The sequence below is a fragment of the Danio rerio genome, chromosome 5 (assembly GCF_052040795.2).
Source record: "Danio rerio strain M-AB ecotype USA chromosome 5, GRCz13ab, whole genome shotgun sequence".
Taxonomy (NCBI): domain Eukaryota; kingdom Metazoa; phylum Chordata; class Actinopteri; order Cypriniformes; family Danionidae; genus Danio; species Danio rerio.
This window is the reverse complement of record NC_141025.1, coordinates 55,715,574-55,737,508: the sequence shown is the minus strand read 5'-3', so window position 1 is coordinate 55,737,508 and position 21,935 is coordinate 55,715,574. Positions and strand designations below refer to the sequence as shown.

General features: G+C 34.4%; 1 protein-coding gene and 1 long non-coding RNA gene across 6 annotated transcripts in view; one reads left to right on the top strand and one right to left on the bottom strand.

Annotated features, from left to right (window-relative positions):
- Nucleotides 1-21,935, top strand: part of mctp1a (multiple C2 domains, transmembrane 1a) — a 257,558-nt gene that overhangs the window by 35,260 nt on the left and 200,363 nt on the right. For 3 of the 5 annotated variants that reach the window (XM_087254125.1, XM_087254124.1, XM_087254123.1), the window contains exon 2: nt 21,795-21,912. In XM_087254125.1, the coding sequence (XP_087110251.1) occupies nt 21,795-21,912 (118 nt within the window). Of the gene's footprint in view, nt 1-11,226; nt 11,401-21,794; nt 21,913-21,935 lie in introns of those variants that run through there. The other 2 variants (XM_087254127.1, XM_087254126.1) reach the window with 1 other exon arrangement.
- Nucleotides 1,157-6,680, bottom strand: LOC147844383 (uncharacterized). The gene is made up of 3 exons (XR_015491778.1): nt 5,664-6,680; nt 4,383-5,489; nt 1,157-4,055 (listed from the first exon to the last, which is right to left on the bottom strand). It is a non-coding gene; the product is annotated as an uncharacterized LOC147844383 (long non-coding RNA).

The following is a 21,935-nucleotide window of genomic DNA, read 5'->3' as shown; positions in this document are numbered from 1 at the left end:
GTCCAAATCACGTCTCACAGCCAAAAACATGTAGTATATCTTTTGTTATTAACTACATAGTAAGAAAGATGCTTTTAATGGGGTAGAAAATGTACATATTGGCTCAACTGGGTTTGAAGGGAATTAGCAATTTCTCCTCAACTTTCTTTTTTAACTTTCTGTATGAAACGTCAAACAGAGACGGCTGCTCCTGTCAAACCTTCACTAGTTTTTTAGGTCCAAATAAACCGAAAAATAAGTGCTTTAAACTTTCCCTCAACCTCCCGCTGGCCCACAGGTACACACACAAGTGAATTCTGCTCTCTCATAGTGTGAACTTACCTGATATGAAATGAGAACTGCAGAGCATTTTCAATTAGGTCGCCACTTCATTCAGCTCCCTAGCCAAAGATGTCTGCAGTTGGTATTAAAAGCAGTGTGGTGTACAGTAAAAGTTAAGTTTTCTGTTTTTGGACTTCAAATTCATCCTGCCACACAACACGTTTGCTATTGCAACCAGTGTTTTTTTGCAACCGGGAACTAGTGTGACGTCATATGTGACGTAGGCTGGTAATCCCTCTACTGATTTTTGTTATGAAAACATGGAGGAATTGTGTGGAACACTACATATTTTACTGTCCACCAACATGTTAAAGATTATAATGTCTGCATAAACTGGAAGCTGCCATTGTTTTTTTGTTTCGTATTGTGACACAGTTGTTAGAGAAACTGAATATTAGGAAATTAGAGATTGAGAAAACAGTGGGCGTGGCTTGTAGCCAAACATTAAGAATTGTCTTGTTTCAACTCATTTTAAACTACTTATTTGAGTTTAGTCAACACAAATCTTAAGCTTTTTTGAGATAATTGTTTTATGTTCAATTCAATTAAATTTGAAAAAAAGTATTAAGTAAATTAACTTTTATTTAGAAATATTAAGTAAATGGTTTATTATAACTTTATCACAATGGGAGAGTTATTAGAACTTAACAGACTATCATCTTGACCATTTATGCTTGTTGCCATAGTGCTGTCAAAACTGACAGTTGAAGGGGCGTGGTTAAGTAAGCCACGTCCAATACTTCAGACAGACCTAATCGGAAAATTTACCGGAAAAATAACAGGAATTTTATTTTTTTTCTCTTAACGATATACATGGATGAATTGCTCACCACAAAACTAACAATATTTTATGCCTTAATCCTTCATGGCATAGATTCAACAAGGTAATGGAAATCCTCAGAGATTTTGGTCCAAATTGACATGATAGCATAACACAGTTGCTATTCCACCACATCTCAAAGGAGCTATATTGGATTAAGATCTGGTGACTGTGGTGGCCATTTGAGTACATTTGAGTAGTGGCCATTTGGGATGACCTTACCATCCGAACATCACAGCAGAAATTGTTCTTAGCTCACAGGAGTGGCAACTTGATTGGTCTTCTGCTGCTGTAGACCATCCTACTCAAGGTTCGACATGTTGTTGTGTTCAGAGATGCTCTTCTGAATACCTTGGTTGTAACGAGCGGTTTTTTGAGTTACTGTTGCCTTTCTATCAGCTGGAACCAGTCTGGCCATTCTCTTCTGACTTCTGACCAAGGCATTTGCACCCACAGAACCACAGAACTGGCGCTCACAGGATATTTTCTCTTTTTCTGACTATTCTCTGTAAACCCTAGAGATGGTTGTGTGTGAAAATCCCAGTAGATCAGCAGTTCCTAAATACTCAGACCAGCCCTTCTGGCACAAACAACCAAACCACGTTCAAAGTCACTTAAATCAGCTTTCTTTCCCCTTCTGATGTTCAGATTGAACTGCAGCAGATTGTCTTGTCTATGTCTACATGCTTAAATGCATTGAGTTGCTGCCATGTGATTGGCTGATTAGAAATGTGTGTAACGAGCAGCTGTATCTAATAAAGTGGCCGGTGAGAGTACATAACACATTATACTAAGGCTTTTTAAAAATGTTATACTGTATGTGACTTTTGATTGAGTGATTTTAAATAAGCGTATCAGAAAACCATGCTTGCACATTCATTAAGGTAATGATGAATGATGCAGAGCCATATTGTGTCCTGCGTTGCGAGTTACTGAAAGATGAAAACAGGCTGAAAGCGATCAGTGACAGATAGGTCTCACCAGCTCTTCCAATCCATTAACCGAGGTGACATTGCTTTCTTTGAGCCTTTATCTACCTCTCAAAGAGAGAAGAAGATTGCAACCCATTCAATGGAGTAGTTGGAATCACTTTGTGCTTGGTACAATTATTTGGTCCCAGAACTCTCCCAGAAAAAAAGATAGACACTAAACAGAACCAGCAGTTTAGACTACTTCTTTTATTGGTTAACTAAATTGTTTAAATTGTGGCTTGAAATAGTTGTACTCCTTAGAAACAGAGTGGTTTAAATCTTATTAGTAAAGTAAATGCAACGCATTTCATTCATTCATTCATTCATTCATTCATTCATTTTCCTATGACTTAGTCTTTATTTCAGATGTCACCACAGCGGAATGAACTGCCAAGTATTCTAGCATATGTCTTACGCAGTGGATGCCCTTCCAGCTGCAATTCAGTATTAGGAAACAGCAACACATTCAACTTTTTATCAACAATTATTTTCCTTTTTTTAACATGAATAATGACTGGATAACAACATATATTATGCATAACTTTCGTTCATTCATTAATTTTCTTTTCGGCTTAGTCCCTTTATTAATCAGGGGTCGCCACAGCGGAATGAACCACCAACTTATCCAGCATATGTTTTACGCAGCAGATGCCCTTCCAGCTGCAACCCATCACTGGGAAACATGCATAACATTTGTTGATATAATATTTCTGAGGGAAAACTGACATGGATAATATCAATCAATATTATGCATGTATAATGGAGTTTCAATAATACTGAAGTGTACGCAAAAGACAACCAAAATAAACAGTGAAAATGATTAGGGAGCTGAGACCATGTCATTTTTTAATCTACAGTTCATTTATTACTTATGGCCAGTAGATGAAAAGCATTTGAAACTGTGCTCAGGGTAGAAAAGCAATAAATGGAGTCGAGATAGCTCTGTGACCTACAGTTAGAAAGCGTTTGGTATTCTAGAAATGCCTTCTAAACTTTGTATGTAGTGATATTACTGTAGAGCAGGAATGTCCAAACTCAGTCCTGGAGGGCTAGTGTCCTGCATATTTTAGGTCCAACCCCAATGAAAAACACCTGAATCAGCTAATCACAGTTAGAGCTAAACTGTGCAGGCCACCCCAGTTGTAGAGTCTCTCATCACTAAAGTGACTCATGTTTTGCAGTTAGTGGAGCTCTTGTAAAAAAATGCAAAACACCATACATTTTTAATAACTCTTTGCATTTATTTGATTTAAATAATCATATTCGGATTGATAGTTTATTTAGTGTAGTGTTTGGCAACTTTGTATTACCGTAATGGCCCATGACACATTTGTTGTTATGCAAAGCTCTTAGCCAGATGGCAGACTGTCACTCTAATAGAAATGTTGATTATATTTCAGTTCTATTTATCAATCTCAGTAGACTAAATGAATTATGGAGACACTGCTGGACACAATCCAGACATGTCTAGTCTTTGATTTGCAATGTGTTATTGATTGTTTACTACACAGGGGAAAAGAAAAGTGTACATTGTTGAATCGGTTGTTGTTTCTTTATTATTTTTATAGCATAAAGTTAACAATTACTGTTTTTTTTATTACGTTTTCCTTTTTTTTAATAATTTACACTATTTCAGTATTTCCATGGTTTCTTTGATAATGGAAATTTTTTAATAATTTAGTGCTGTTCTAGTAAGGGTATCTTGTCATTGAAAATTGTTTCTCAGCCTATATTTTTGCAAAATGTACAATACATTCCTCCAGGTACATTTTGTTGTACGTTAGAGATAATACATTCACTAGAGAGCACTGTCTACAGTTTTTGGTGAATCTGAAATGTTATTTAGGTTAAATTGTATTCAAACTTCTTTAAATAAATGCCCTTATTGTACCAGTCCATGAGAAGGCATGGTTTGTTGTATAGATCACCTACAAATCAATGTCCTAAACCAGTGCTTCTCAAACTGTGGTACGTGTACCACTAGTGGTACGCAGGCTTCCTTCTAGTGGTACGCAGAGGAATGAAATATGTCATGTATATGCTACTCACATTTCAAAATTGATCAAAAATGATGTATATAATATGCTATAAATGACATATAGCCTATATTTCTGAGGTAATCTGCCTAGTTTTTTTTTTAACTGTGCAGAGTTGTAGCTGCTTTACTGGGCCTACTACGCTACTGTATTTCAATACTGCTCATTTTGGTGGTACTTGGAGAGACATTTTTTTTCTGAGGTGGTACTTGATGAAAAACGTTTGAGAACCACTGTCCTAAACGCTTCCCTATACCAAACCAATAGTGCTTTCAACAGCAAATGTAAGAGAACAGTTTCTGCAACCATCTAGTTTACCATGATTTTATATTGCTTTTATTTATTTATTTTTGTGAAACTGTGCTTCACTGAACTTAAACCTGAGAGATCTGCATCACAAATACAAAACAACCAGTTAAAGTGAGCTAGCAAGCAAACTGACCATTTCAGAAAAGTTGTCGATAAGAAGAAAGAAAGGTGTGGCAAGCACATTCATTTAAAATCTTAGACATTGTTTAGTTGTTTTATGCTATATATATGTGTTTATTTGACAAAAATGGCATGAAAATAGTCCTTCCTTCATCGATAACTTGTACCTGTAAATATCATTAATGTGAAAAGGAACAAAAATTGTAGCATTCTGCCCTGTATAGTTTATTTTGCCTATAAATTGCAGTCAAATATGTATTAAAGATCATTTATACGATTTCACAAAACTGTAAACTACAGCACATACTTCCTTATTTCATGGATAATTAATATGAAGCTAAAATCACTAGTTTTGACGATTGAAAGAATGTTAGTAGTTAATCAAATAGTTGATTAATTCAGCAAGAGCTAGATACTGCCTTAATGAATTGTTTATTAGAACATTAAAAAAAGATTATGTGTTAAATGATGATAGCCCTCATTATGTTATGTCACAAAGGCCCCAAGCTTCACACATTACATGTACAATAAGGATGACACATACTCCCCAAGCAAACACAACATGCAAGTTTTAAAGGGGATTACAAAATTAAAGTGTTTGTTTTAAAAAAGGAAGTCTCATAACAAAAACGTGAAACAAGAGACTATTGTGGCCAAATTTTTAAAACAAAATACTGTTTAACTCGATACTGCAATACGCATATACGATGTGATCCTGGATCCTGGATCATAATTTTGTTCAAAAAATGTAGTCCATACCTATTCACTAACCTTAAACCCAACCATACCTGTAAATTATTCCCAAAATAAGCGGGGTAAAAAGAAGAAGCACATAGCCCTAACCATAAGCCTAAACGTAACACAAACTGTAAACCTATCCCTTTATTCTGATTGGCTGATTGGAATGTTGTACTTGGTGAAATCAGACTAACCAACACATAGCAAATGCACAACACATTACGCTTCAATACATAACACATCCATAAACAGATGAAGGATTACATCACCACAGTATTGCTATGACATGCACACACATTCTGCATGATATTGTGTCTAAAATCAGTGTTGGGTAAAGTAAAAATGTACAACCTAAAGATTGTCTTATTTTTCATTCATTCATTCATTCATTCATTCATTCATTCATTCATTCGTTCGTTCATTCGTTCAATCGTTCGTTCGTTCAATCGTTTGTTCGTTCGTTAGTTCATTCATTCATTCATTCATTCATTCATTCATTCATTTGTTTTCTATTCAGCTTAGTCCATTTGTTAATCTGGGTACACCACAGTGGTATGAACTGCCAACTCATCCAGCAAAATAACAAAACACATACTTTCAAATTATTTTCACTAAAAATTTACAAAGCAACACATTTAGTTACTTTCTTATTATAAAATGATTTAGAATTGTGATACACTACCTGACAAAAGTCATGTTGTTGATCCCAGTTGTAAGAGCAACAAATAATAACTTGACTTCTAGTTGATCATTTGTAAAAGCGGCAGAAGGTCATCTGTTGAACTGCATCCCGATCATCACAAATTCTGTAGAGGACCTATTGGAAGCCACATGGACCCACGATTCTCACTTAAATCAGTCAAGTTTGATGAAGGAAAAATCATGGTTTAGGGTTACATTCTGTATGGGGGCTTGTGAGAGATCTGCAGAGTGGATGTAAACATCAACAGCCTGTGGTATCAAGACATTTGTGCTGCCTGTTACATAACAAACCACAGGAGAGGGCAAATTCGTCAGACAGATAGTGCTCCTTCTCATACTTCAGCCTCCACATCAAAGTTCCTGAAAGCAAAGAAGGTCAAGGTGCTCCATGATTGGCCTGACCAGTCGCCAGACATGAACATTATTGAGCATGCATGGGCTATGATGAAGGAGGAGGCATTGAAGATAAATCCAAAGAATCTTGATGAACTTGTGATTTGAGTCATTACAGAGATGTATGGATAGAGTCCTCCAAGCTCATTGGAGTCATACACAATATTAATTCTTTATCCACTGCACCATGACTTTATATCGTATCCTGTACATTATTTTTGTTAAGTGACAAGAGTTTTTTTTCTAAGCAAAGTCATACCTTACTGTTCTAATTAAATAAAAGAGAAAATCAAGGGAGGTGAGGCAATGGCACAGTAGGTAGTGCTGTCGCCTCACAGCAAGAATGTCGCTGGGTCGCTGGTTCGAACCTCGGCTCAGTTGCCGTTTCTGTGTAGAGTTTGCATGTTCTCCCTGCCTTCGCGTGGGTTTCCTCCGGGTGCTCTGGTTTCCCCCACAGTCCAAAGACATGCACTACAGGTGAATTGGAAAGGCTAAATTGTTCGTAGTGTGTGAATGTGTGTGTGGATGTTTCCCAGAGATGGGTTGCGGCTGAAAGGGCATCCGCTGCGTAAAAACTTGCTGGATAAGATGGCGGTTCATTCCGCTGTGGCGACCCTGGATTAATAAAGGGACTAAGCCGACAAGAAAATGAATGAATGAAAATCAAGGAATGATCATAATTTATTTTGGTGAAATAAGCTTAATCCCGAGGCCTTTGCCTTTCATATAAGCCACTTCTTATATCAAATGATCAACTAGATGTCAAGTTATTATTTGATGTTCCTAAAACGTGGATAGGCAACAAGTATGTTGGCGTAGTGAATATTACTTTTACATCTAACTTTACCCAACACTCTCTAAAATGTCCCTCACTCGATTTTTACTTCGTTTCTGCTGAACTGTATAATATCAACATAACATTTGAGATCTGATATTTGAGATCATGGCACTCTTCAGGGAAAACGCACTGTAAGGCTAACATGTCCTTAAAACAACATTTATGGTATTATCTGAAATATTGACAATAAATATTGAACACCCCTAAGCCGAAGGCACAGAAGATCACCATGTTATCATATCATTTTCATAAATACATGCTTTTATTTCCTTTTGTGTGCCGTGGAGTAAATAAATAAAACAAACTTGTTAAGAGCAAAGATCAACAACTACATTTGGGGTGAACTATCCTTGTTTATTTAATTCAGGTCTGTGTACACCTTCATTACCATGCCCTAGATCTGAACCTGTCCTGGGTAACCTTTAAAAAAACACCAATGCAAATGCAATTTATCTCTTGCCACCTGCAGTGTGTGGAAATAAACAAATCTACCCTGTATAGCCAAATAAGAGCACATCTATTATTTCATGTTGCTCTACCTATACACAATCCACTGTATGAATCCAGATGAACTGCGGTTCAATGGAAAATGCCTCCTGAAGACGTGCACATAAGTTCACAAATTTGACATCAGTCATCACTCATCAGTGGTTTTAAACTTTTAGCAGTTGACCATTGAAATGCGGTTATAAGAGGACAATTGCAAAGGCTTTGTGTAAACTGAGCTGGCAGTCTCATATAAACAGTACAGATAGTCGACTTATGCATGCAAGGGGTAATGATTTAATCCTGTTTTCGATTAGTTATGTACTTCATTTAATAGATAGAGTGTGTGTAATATGACAAAAGGGATTTTATTTCCTTATCTTGAAGTTTATTTAATTATTTATCTTTTTTTTTTTTTTGCTAATCTATATTTAGTAGTAAAAAAGGTAATTTTTAATCCCAATGAACCATCTTCTAAATGCAAAGTGAAATAAATTTTATAAGAGGTTTGGTTACATACAAGAAAAAAAGCTAAAAGTATATATTGAGTGTATGGAACACTTAAAATGCAGAAATACAACACAAACAATAAAGCCTTTCAATGGAAACTAATGACATCACATGTGTTATTATGTATTGTATATGACATCTTTATTCAGATGAAGACATACAACATTTTTAGAAGTAATTATTCACCTAATGTAAGTGTACAAGATGACAAAACCTAAAGCTCTAGGTGAAAATTATGGTATGGTATGACACTTGCTGAAGAATTGGTTTCTTTTTAAACAAATTGACAGCCATGTATAAATATTCCACTCTAGTGAAAAAATCACTTTGTGGATTTTTTTGCAGTGGTCCTGCACAAAACAAATCTGTTGTGTTCTTCTGAAGAAAGACATTCATATATACAGTTGAACTTAAAATTATTAAAACCCCTGTTTATTTTTTCCCCAATTTCTGTTCACTGGAGTGAAATTTTTTTCAACACATTTCAAAACATAATATTTTTAATAACCAATTTACAATAACTGATTTATTTTATCTTTGCCATGATGACAGTAAATCATATTTTACTAGATATTTTTCAAGACATTTCTATACAGCTTAAAGTGACATTTTCAGGCTTAACTAGGTTAATTAGGCAAGTTATTGCCTAACGATGGTTTGTTCTGTAGACTATCGAAAAAAAGTTAGCTTAAAGGGGCTAATAATTTTGTCCTTAAAATGGTGTTTAAAAAATTAAAAGCTGCTTTTTTTCTAGTCGAAATAAAAAAAAAATAAAACTTTCTCTAGAAGAAAAAATATTATCAGACATACTGTGAAAATTTACTTCCTCTGTTAAACATCGTTTGGGAACGATTTAAAATGGAAAAAAAAAATCTAATAACTCTGACTTTAACTGTATATATGCACGGTGTAAGAACATTTCAGGTTCGTAACATGATAAAAACAAAGCAATCGTGCCCACTGAAATATATTAATTCTACCTGCATCACTGATGTGCACACAGTGTTGTGCATTGAGACAGTATAGACATCCAACACTAACAACCGACTTACATATTTTATTTTAACAAACCTAACCTTGTTGTAATTTTCTTTCATATGTAAAAATGTAATGTAAAATTTTATAGTAAGGCATTGTGGCATAGTGAAGGTGATAGTATAGTGAACAGTAGAGTGGTGGTCAAAATGATTTAAACACTTGGCATATTTATGTTTTTTTTTTTTTTTGAGCTGGATACTCAAAAAATACTACGGAGAACCGGAAGGGATGTGATGGTGGGAAAAAATGGGTAAAAGTGCAGATCAAAATGCAGGGTTTATTAAGAGAAGCAAATGGTTAGGCAAGCAACGGTCAACACGGGGAAAAACAGATGTATACAGGCAAATCCAGAATCATACAACATAAATATATATATCTTCTATTATTTTCTATTATTAGCTTTTTATAAAAAATATATAATTTTATTTCAATTTCATTCTATATAAAACTAAAACTATATGACATATTATAAAAAAAATTATATAAAAATTGTATTTCTATATAATTTTATTATTATTATTATTATTATTATTATTATTATTATTATTATTATTATTATTATTATTATTATTATTATTATTATTATTATTATTATTATTTACAACAAACATAGATTCAAAAAGAACCACAGGTCAACAGGGAGACTGCAAAAGACCACTTCTGCTTTAAACTGGACTGACTTCTGAGTATCTATTATTAAATATCTACTATTAAATATCTACTATTCAAAACTATACAGACAAATTTAAAATACAGTAAAACACCCTTAATATGTTGAAAAGCATCAATCTGATGGCGGTTAAGTTTGCAGCTGGATCTTATTACAGTTGTTAGTTATGACAGTTCCGACAGAAGCTCATATGCAAGTTTATTTTTCATAGGAAAATTCTTATTACAAAAAAAAAAAAGAAAACAAACAAAAACACAAAAATAGGGCTATATCACTGTCAGTCCCAAACATGATCCTTCACAGAATTCAAAGGAAAGCCTTTCAGTTACAGAAATTATAGTATAACAATGTTATAATAATGTTCTGTAAATCCACAATAAATTAAATGTTAAATGTTGAAGAAAATTTGATTAAAAAAAACAAAAAAAAAAAATACAACTCACTTCATCTGATATTTGTTGTTTAACCATGTGCAGGTTTCATGAACATTATGAAATGTGTTCTGAAGGTTTTTTCAGTTTTATTTTTTTCTGTCAGATGTTTTAATTGTTTTGATCACCACTGTACGTATACTGCATTTCTTTCATTGCCTTAAATGCAAAATAAATGTTTCTCATATTTGTTTAAATATGTCAAGCCTAAATTCTATAATTCATATCCATGTAAGACATAATAATTTTTGTGCCACGTAATAGGCTAAACCAAAATAAACATTGAGCAGAGAATTTAAATGTATTAATTATCTATATCAGGAGGACACAGTGGCTCAGTGGTTAGCACTGTTGCCTCACAGCAAGTTTGTTGGTTCGATTCCCGGCTGGGTAAGTTGGCATTTCTTTGTGGAGTTTGCATGTTCTTCCCATGTTTGCATGTGTTTCCTCCAAGATCTCCGATTTCCCCTGCAGTCCAAAGACATGCACTTTAGGTGAATTAAATAAACTAAATTGGCCGTAGTGTATGAGGGTGCATGAGAGAGTGTATAGGTGTTTCCCAATGCTCGGTTGTGTCTGGAAGGGCATCCGCTGTGTAAAACATGTGCTGCATAAGTTGGTGGTTCATTCCACTGCGGTGATCCCTGATAAATAAAGTGACTAAGCCAAAGGAAAATGAATGAATGAATAATCTACATCACTTTCCACAAATACAGTTATACATGCAGCTGTCAGCAGCTGCAATTCTGAAAAAAGTAGTTCTCAGACCTTCCCGTCTCTCATAGTGCCACTTCTGACCCATCCGTCACCTGGCCATCTGTCCAGTAAAAGGATGTCCATACTGTATACCTGTGGAGTGGAATATCCACATTATAAGCTCTTTTACTGTATGAACTGTATGACTCCAGGGGCTGAAACTTCATCACCATCATCTCTTATTCATGATAGGCGCTTATTATGCAAAGCTCTCATCATTTCAGCTAAATGTTTTTGACCCTGGAGAGGCATAAATGAAAGGTAAGAGAAGGAGCGTTTGATTATCTTTATGGAGCGTGGTATTAAGTAAATGTTTTTGTAGCTTGATTTTTGTGAGTTTTGTGCATGTAACAGACAACAGGCTCTAGAGAAATCACTTTATGAATGGCAACAATAGATTAACAATACTAATAATAATGATACTGTGATTATACAAGGCATTATAGCTTTACTATAGATTGTTGTTGTTATCATAGATTATATAGATTCTTTTAGCTGCATAATGATTTATTTTCTGCTGAATTTAGATTATAGTGGATATGTATTTCATCACCTTGGAATTATAAGATTCTATCTGCATTCTGAATGATTTTGGGATATTGAGCTTAAAAGTTTTTGCATTCCATATAGCAAAAAATATGTGTAATGTTTTTTTTTTTAATAAAAAGTCTTACAATGTAAACAACTTATAAAAAACATCCCATAGTGTAAATAAGTTGTTATTTAACAAGAATATGTCAACTCAATTTTCAAAAAATGTCAGATAGAACTTTATAATTCTAAGGTGACGATTTGGATCAGGATTTGGCTGTATGTCCTGTATGTTCATGCATGTAAACAACATTGCATGGTTATTGTACTGCTGAATACCGTGTGGAAAAAAAATGTGGAAGCTGCTAATACTTTGATAAACTGAATGTAATAGGTTGTAAAATATACAGGGTGATTCAAAACGATAACCACAACTTTGAAAATCTGTTTTTAATCAAAGAAACATGATAGAACCTTGGGTAATTAATCGATGTAAGAGTACTTAAAGTTTTTTTTTTGCAGTAGAAAACAAGTTCATAGATGTTATATGACCCCCTCCAGACACTCGAGTGACATCAACCCGATACTCTAACTTGGATACACTTAAAAAAAAAAAAATCAGTTATTTTACTTTTTTTTCCCTGCAGCTTGGGTGCCGGAAAAAAACAAAACGTTACAAAATGGCCGGTAAATTACAGAAATTTTTCGGAAATTTATATTTAAGGACATTTCTTTAATTGAATGTCTGTTATTTTATGATAAAATGTCTGTAATTTAACAGCCATTATTTTAGTTTTTTTTTTTTTCTTGGCACCCCAGCTGAAATTTGGAATTCTGGCACCCCAGCTGGATTTTCAGTTGTGGTATTCTTTTTAAATCACCCTGTACTTATGAGCAGTCTTAATTGCAATATCAGTTTATTATTTCACTGACAGTAAATAATAACAACAAACATGAATGCTGTCAAGAATCTTGCCTTGGAAATCCTGGTTCAGTTTGGCCCAAACAGCTTTTATTTCCCATGCTCTGACATGTTGAGTTGTAACTCGTGGCAGTCTATAGTACTCTTAATGTTTTATTTGACCTATTTTCAGTCTGATCAATAAGTGCAGCACAAAACATGACAATAATTGATCATTTTCAGCTGGAGAACTCAGCTAAATATGTGTGTTTTGTCCAGTTCAATAGTATTGTGTACATTCTGTGACACCAATATGGCAGATTGATGATGTATCACGAAAACAGTTCATTGTCAGTTGCACTCTCAGAAAAAAAGGTACAAAATCTGTCACTGTGGCTGTACTTGTTCAAAAGGTAATTTTTGTATACCCCTGACAAGTCTTTAAAGGTACATAATAATACATAAAAAGCACAAATGTGCACCTCATAGTACACTGTAAAAAAATAATTTGTTCACTTGACTTAAATTAGGGTCACACTTTAGGGTTTGTTGAATTAAGTTACATTGCATCTACCCTGCATTCTCATTTAAATATTAATAGACTGTTAGGTTAGGGTTAGGGTTAGGGTTAGTGTAAGTTAACATGTACTTGCAAAGTTTCTTATAGTCAGTTAAATGTCTGTTTAAGGAGCAGTATCAACAGATATTAGGCAAACAGTATACTAATACTCAAATAGACCACCAAAATAAAGTGTTACCAAAATTAGTTAAGTCATCTTGTTGGATTGACTCAGTTAAGTTGTATTGACTTAATTCTCTAAGTTTTTTCAACTTAAAATGTTCAGTTGACAGAGGTAAATAATTGACCCAACTACTTATTTCACGTTTAAAACCTAAAACAAACTTTACTGTTGTAAATTATAGTAAAGTAAGATTTCTGACAACTGCTAACTTCTCTGGCAATACTTCAAACCACTCCAAGACAAACCAGACAATAAAGACATTAATTTTTAAAGGACTTACCATAAAAGTTGCTCGTCTTTGCTCGCCTCTGAAGTGGAGAAAATGTTGCCTTCTTGTTTAAATGCCTTTTGCGTTGACTTCGGAGGGTAAACAAAGACTCGGGAGTCTAGTCTAATTAGTTGAATCAACTTTTTTTTTATGTTAAATCAGTGCGTTACCACCATGCTATTATTTTAATCAACATAAACTAAAAATCCTTTGTTATCTCAACTACATTAGTGAATCTAAGTTGACTTTACAAAAGAAAATATGTTGTCATAACAAATCATGGGAAAAAAAATGACAGTGCAAGCTTTATAAAGGTGGCCAAACTCCACATGTATTTGCAAAGATCTAATCTGATTTAGAAAGATTTTGCCTGGAAACAATACTGTACATTGACAACAAGTTTGTGTCATTTTATTTGTTTGTTATAACGCAAATCTGAAGAAGCATTACTTATCAAATGTGATGATTGAACAATTAAAAAATCTGGTGAAAAATATTTTTTTACATTGTACCTTAAAGTTCTAAAAGTAAAGCATAAAGGAACAAAAATGTATCTTAAAGGTAGTAATGTCCACCTCTGTGGTACAAAAATGTACATTTAAAAAAGGTACCACCCCAGTGACAGATTTTGTACCTTTATTTTTGTGGTTACTATAAAATGAGACAAATAAGTGCGTACCACATCGTTTTACCTGATGTTTACATTTAGCCTTTATAATAATTTATTCCAGGTAATTATCTAATCTAACGGGGTCAGATAAATTAGTGTACAGTAAATGTGGTCAAATTACAAAGGTAGTTTGAGGCAGTTGTAGATATAATAGATTAGTAGGTAGATGCAGGTCAGAGGGTGAATTATTAGGTGTCTGTGTTTTAAATGAAGCTCTCAACTGAAACCCCCAGGTGTGTCAGTTAATAATGAAAAGTGTTATTGAACAAGTGGACTAAATGTTAACCCTTTAGGGCACTCAATGAAATACTCGTCACTGGGAGTTATTACATGACTTTTGAACTTTTAGGACGTTTATGACTTCATGCATATGCCAGTTTCTAAGCAAAGTTTTTAAATTAGAAATAAATGGTTTGTGGATAATGGCGTCATTGTGGCGCAGTGGGTAGCATGATCACCTCACAGCAAAAAGGTCACTGGTTTAAGCCCCGGCTTGGTCATTTGGCATTTCTGTATGGAGTTTGCATGTTCTCCCCGTGTTGGTGTGGGTTTCCTCCGGGTGCTCGGGTTTCCCCCACAAGTTCAAAGACATGCACCATAGGTCAATTGGGTAAGCTAAATTGTCTGCAGTGTATGTGTGTTAATGAATGTGTGTGTGTGTGTGTGTGTTGCAGCTGAAGGACATCTGCTGTGTAAAATATATTCTGGATTAGTTGGTGGTTCATTCCACTGTGGTGACCGCAGATTATTAAAGGGATAAAGCGAAAGAAAAATGAATAAATGAATGAATGGTTTCTGGATTTCAGATGTTCATAAAATATTGTGTAATGAGTTTTGTACATGTCAAAAACATTCATATATTTATATATTTTTTTATAATTGTTACTACCTCTTTTTAAGCTGGCTCGTTTAAAGAAGAGAGAAAGCAACACAAAAGAATGTTTTAAATAAAAAATGTATTCTAACCCAACCCAAAATAATGATAACATTCTCACCCAAAGGCAATGCTAGATCAAATATCAAACAATTAAATAAATATCCAAAAAAAAAAAGAAAGAAATAAAGAAATCCATACATACACACATACAAACAAAAAAAACAACAAAATAATGCTGGCAGATCCACTAAAATTGTCTCTCTCCTCCTTGTGGCTTTTTTTAAATTCTCCCAATTAGTCTAGTCCTCAACAAAAAGAAGGTGTGCCCATCTATGGAGGAACTAGAATGAGTGTACATGTGCATGAGAATGAGATAGAATGAGAGCCAAGAAAAAACAAGGGTGGCTTAATCTAAGAGAAAAACACAAATCAAGCCACCGACCAAAATATTAATATGTTAACTTGTTTCAACTTAAGTTTTAAGTTTTATGGGATTGAACTTGATGTTTTAAGTCAGTTTAATCTAATGCAATTTGCAATTATTTTAGGTTCAGGGTTTTAATTGTACTTACTGTATATTATAGTGCAGTAGTGATGCAGTAGGTAATGCTGTCACCTCACAGCAAGAAGGTCGCTGGTTCGAGCCTCTGCTGGGTCAGTTGGCGTTTCTGTGTGGAGTTTGCATGTTCTCCCTGCATTTGCGTGGGTTTCCTCCAGGTGCTCCAGTTTCCCCCACAGTCCAAAAGCATGAGATACAGGTTAACTGGGTAGGCTAAATTGTACGTGGTGTATGATTGTGATTATGTATGGATGTTTCCCAGAGATGGGTTGCGGCTGGAAGGGCATCCGCTGCACAAAACATATGGTGGATAAGTTGACATTCCGCTGTGGCGACCCCAGATTAATAAAGGAAATAAGCCAAAAAGAAAATTAATTAATTAATATTATACTGCAAAAACAAAACTTTTTTAAAACTGCCAAAAACACTGCACATAGCTTAATTTTAAATAAGTTAATCAAAAATATGTAATAATAACCAATTCTAAAGTTTCCTTTTTAGTTTTGAACTTACTAAACAATCAAAATGTAGCTTGTACTTTCTATACAAATTGAAATTAAACATTGTTAATGCTTTTAAATCATGTTAAGTATTAAAAAAATACTACCACACTACATTGTACTATTCTACTGTACTTTATTTGAACTATTTTGTGGACAGTCAGAAATGTTTCCATTTGTTTATTAATTTCCCTTCGGCTTAATTTTCGCCACAGTGGAATGAACCAGCAACTATTCGGGCATATGTTTCATGCAGGGGATGCCCTTCCAGCCACAACACCCATACAATCTCACCTTCACACATGCACTCATACAATACGGCCAGTTTAGATCATCCAATTCACCTGTACCGCATGTCTTATGACTGTGAGCGGTAATGGACAAAACCCATGTGAATATGGGGAGAATATGCAAACTCCACACAGAAAATGCCAACTGGCCCAGTCAGGACCCGAACCAGTGACCTTCTTGCTGTGAGGTGGCAGTTCTAACCACCGTATTAGAACTAAATGTTTACAAAAATTGCTCATTGAATTGTTATTATGCAATAAATTGGTGTGATTTTTATATCACTGGTTTGAAACTCAATTTTCTGGAAACAAATTCATATCTGTTTGCAGGAAATACTAAATTGCTTATTTGTTGCATCATCTAGTCATATTCTCCTTGAAAACATTGTCTAATGCTTAATAACAAAGAATGACTCAGAAAATATGATTGTAACTTCCTGAGGAGCAACTTTTAATGGTGGCCTGTTCATCATATCATTAATGCTCGTGGAGCCAGCGAGACACCAGAAATCCCTCATTATGAGCAAAACCGTACGGAAATGAAATTCTCAAACACAACAGTAACAAGGTCCTACGGGCAAAATTACCTTGCAAACCTCTTGTCACTTTTTTAAGAATGAGTAATAAACATAGTTTGTTAAGCAACAGTGTCAGGGTGCTGTTTTTTCTTTTCAAGATCAACTCTTATTAAACAAAAAGAAAGAAATGAGAAAATACATGCCTCTTGGCAGTGAGTAGATAAATGTGTTTGCTTCAGCAGTGTTTTGAGCTGAATACGATCGTTCCTCATTGTTTGATTACCCTTGTGTACCCTGATGATATGTTTGCAAACAGCTGGACTATTAAATCTGTTCGTTTTCTAATTAATTACAGTAACAAATGTGACTCGACACAATGTCACAGAATAGATTGAGACTATGAGGTGAAATGTGTGCTTTTTTTCACTTAATTTCATATGGGTTTATAATAACAACAAACATACATTGAGGTCAAAATGTCCATGAATAAAAATTTGTGCAAACATCTTCTTTTATTCATTAATTATGATGTGCATGTGGTCTGCTGTAAGGTGTCCTTGAGTGCTTTGAAAGGTGCCTATAAATAAAAGGTATTATTATTATTTTTTATTATTATTAAAAAATGGTAAAAATTTGTAGATTGCTTTTTTATAATTGTCAGTTGGGTTTAGGAAAGTAGGTGGGTGGGTCTATCGATGCTTTAGAAAACACTAAAGGTTGGGTTTAGGAACAGGAAGGGTGGGGGCACTCCTGAGAGATATTTGAGCTCCGACAAAGCTTACACAGTGACTTCTGGTGGATTTGCGAAAACAAAAACTGAAAAAAAAATGTACCTCCTGGGTTGTATTTGGCACTCCCCAGAAATGTATATAGGGGTACATAATCAGAATGAGCCGGGATTAATAACAAAACTGGCAGCTTGCTTTATGCCGTTTCATATTGTGTGTGTATGTGTGTGTGTGTGTGTGTGTGTGTGTGTGTGTGTGTGTGTGTGTGTGTGTGTGTGTGTGTGTGTGTGTGTGTGTGTGTGTGTGTGTGTGTGTGTGTGTGTATTGGTGTATAAATCACAAGTGTATGTGGGTCAAGTTGCTGAAAGAATTACTGCTAAGTCACCACAAATGGTCCCCAAAGTCCTATGAGGATAAAAAGCACTAAAACCATTTACTATTCTGAGCTAATGTCTCCCTAAGCCCCATAAACACTATTAGCATTCACCACAAAAACACTACACTGCATATTTCCTATTACTGATGACAGCAAGTTCTTGTATTTTAAAGCTGCACTGCAGGATATGTATACTGTAATACCATAGTATAAAAGACTTTCTCAGTGCTAAATATGGTACAGTATTAGGTTTAGCTCTGGTTGAGAACAAACTAGCTTTCATGAGTACAGTGTAAATCAAAGGGCCACTAATGGTTAGCCCTCCAGTCACCCAGAAATTAGCATTCCATCTTCTGTTGCAGTTTAATAAGGTTTTAATGTTGCTCTTTGATACGTTGTCGAGGGCTGATGACCTGCTTAGAGGTAGGGTTACTGTTAAATATTCTGCTTATGACAACATTAGCGAAAAATTAACATTAGCAGACCTTCACAGAGCCGCAGCCTGAAGTCTCTCAGAAAACGTCGGCTCTTTTCTACATCTTCAAGGTTGTGAGGCCTGGATTTGTGCTGGTGTAGAGGCAGAGGATGATTATGTAACCAGAAGGGGCAAAAGTGAAATGCAAACTTTTTTTCTTCTCTTTGCTGTTGTACTGTATCTTACAGTTCAAAGAAGCCTTGAAGTAGAGCTATATCTGTTTAGTTGAGCTGCATGTTCACTCTTAAAAATAAATGGTGATTGAACATGGAAACTCAATAAAGAAGGGTGGGAGTTTTTAGGGACTTTGTGGTCTGATCTGATTCTGGGAGTCACGATCTGATTTACCTACATTTTTTCTCCATTCCTTCTGCTGCACTGTACATTTAAATCTACATTTTAAGCAGCATTGGAGTTTCTATATGCTTTTGTTTATGATTATGTTTATTGTTGATTATTTAGGATGACTAAGCTTTAAATGTATCATTAAGATTACTAAGAGCATTTCTCAAAAACAAACATTACTTCTTCCAAATTAAAAAAACAAAACAAAATCAAGAGCATTACTATTTATAATTTCATTAAGAAAAATTTCTTCTAAAATGTGCATTTTTGCCAGGCTCTTATGTCTTATGTGCATGTTCAGTAATTTCACTTGTATGAAAAAGAATAGGTTATTTTCTTGGCCTTTAATGTGAAATAACTGAACAATGTTTATTTATTTGTTTATTTAATGTAATGTTTATTTATTTTCTGTAATTCTTATCTACTGTTTAACATTAAAAAAAAAAAAAAAAAAAAACATAATAGTTCTAATGACCAATTCATTTAGTCTTTTCCATGATGACAGTTGATACTATTTTACTAGTTATTTTGCAGAATACTAGTATTCTGCTTAAAGGTTCAAGACACCCTGGAGTACTTTTTTTGAGACTTTAACAGATTTGTGTGTGTTGAGCATCAGTTAAGACAATGTTTGCACCCATCGGCTTTAATTTTGTGAAAAACTTGATAATTTTGAGATTTTGTCAGCTAATTTCATCTTCTGAGTTTAAAATAATTTTCGTTCGAATCTGCTAGAGGAGAGATAATGCGTTAATTTCTCTTTGCGTTTGAGTTTTCTTATTCTTATTCTTATTTTTTCATTCCTATTTCTTATAGGGATGTTGTCAGGGATGATACAGCAAAGCTTCATGTGTGCAGCAAGCATTTTTTGTTGGGAGAGCTGTACAAGAATTGAATAATGACGGACTTTGCGAAATTATTAGTTTGTTTTCGTTGTCATTCAGACAAATCGCCTATCAATGCTGCTGTGTTAGCCTATTTTTATGTTTTTTTCCAGATTATCTGCAGGGCTAATGGTTGAAATAGATAGGGCAAGATACCTGCTGCACTGCTTTGTCTGCATTCAGACCTGGGGATTGAGGAGGAGAATAGTCCTCCTGATTTATAGTGTTTATATAAACACGATTATCTTTATTATGATAGAGCAAATTGTGGTTATGTGTATATGTACGAATAACATATGTAGCAGGGCATTAAATTACATACTGTTTACGTCTTTGCATTTAACTTTGTAACCTATAAAATCATGGGTCTCCTCACGGTTTGTGTCTCATTTTGTTAGCCAACTGTCAACAGTTGTTCGCTCCCCTCTTTTTCCCCTGCTCTGCCAGCCATGCCCACTCCTCCCTTGCAGCGCTCACACCCATCATGAATAATTTTTTGAAAATATTCCGAGGTAGACTTGAACCGAAAGAGGGGGTTTCATGGCCCTATAAAGTCAACTCAAATTGGTTAATTGTCAAATACGTTTTTTTCATTTCCAATATAAAGAATAGTTTCTAAAAGGGATAGATCACCCAAAAATGAAAAAGAAACAGCATCCGGAATCCCACATTGGATGCAAATTCATAACACTACAGCTTAACTATATAACTTTATATAAATTTAAATTGATCCATCTGTCCAATTGAAGCAAATTTAGTTTTTGTAGCTCAATTTTTCACATGGGTCGTATTGTCGTGCTTCGATTTAATTACAGATTTGATGCTGAACTTTCGAGAATCTATTCATAATCGTTTGAGAAGGAATTCATGCATAGACTCAACAGGCAGCCTGCAGGATTAATTCAAGCAGCATGAAAAACAAAAAATATACTGTAAACTGCAAAGCAAATTGCTTTGTTTAATTATTTTTTTTTATTAATTAATTGCGCTCCAATAAATATTGAATGGAGCTGTCATCACATCAGCATGTTCACAGAGAGTATGCAGTCCTGTTGTATTTATGAAAGCTGCATGGCTGAGCTCCATAGTAAACCTCTAACATTGTGTAATTTGTTTGTTTGTTTCTTAGTATGTGTTAATTTGTCTATGCAAAATTAATTTGCTGAGTTGCTTTAAGCCGTTAAAATGACTACTACTATGACTGTACTACACCATAGTAGCAATAGCACATCAACTTTGTATAGTGACCTTAAAAATAAAAATGCAACACAACTAAAACATAAATAGTGTATTAATGTATGTAATATTATATAATAATATAATAATAATATAATAACAATATAAATTATTAAGAAAGAAAATATAATATTACATTTGTTTAATGGTTTCACATAGTGTATCTGCTCAGAGTTCAATACTCTGTTTGAATACTGTATAAATGCATTTTTAAGGTGCTAATATACTTAATTGCTCCACATTTCTGTTATTACATTCAGTATTAATATTAGTTGTAGTATTATATATGGAATAATCCATTTTTTATAACCAAGACTTGATCATTTAAAGTAACTATAACTGCTTAAAGTATCTTAAATGAAATGTTATTATTGAAGTCATACTTTATTTTGTGGTGCTTCGCATTTTATGTAGTTTTAATGTGGTTCCCTTGGCCTCTGAACATGAGTACTCCGGCCTTAGAAGAATCATAATCAGTTCTTAAAATCATTATTTAAGAAAATTTTAATGATCTGAAAACTCTTTTCCTTTATAGGGAGGAATACAAAAAAAATCTATGGATGTTAAAGGTTATTTATGAGCCATTGATGTCAACAAAGAGCTTTTTTTTTAAAGAGTGTTAATGTACCAAAGTGTAATAACTAGAGTTTTCCTAAAAATACACACTGAACTGGTTTGCTAGAATGAGCTTGATATTGTATCGCATGCTCATAGCCCTTTCTGACCACTTGATTGTTTTCCTTTGTTTCTGTAGGGCATCAATATTGTGGAGCCAAGTAATGACGAACTTCCTCCGTTGCCAAAGCCAAGGATGTATCAGCTGGACATTGTGTTGAAGAAGGGCAATAATCTGGCCATCAGGGACAGAGGAGGTATGTGCTCCATTTACAGTATC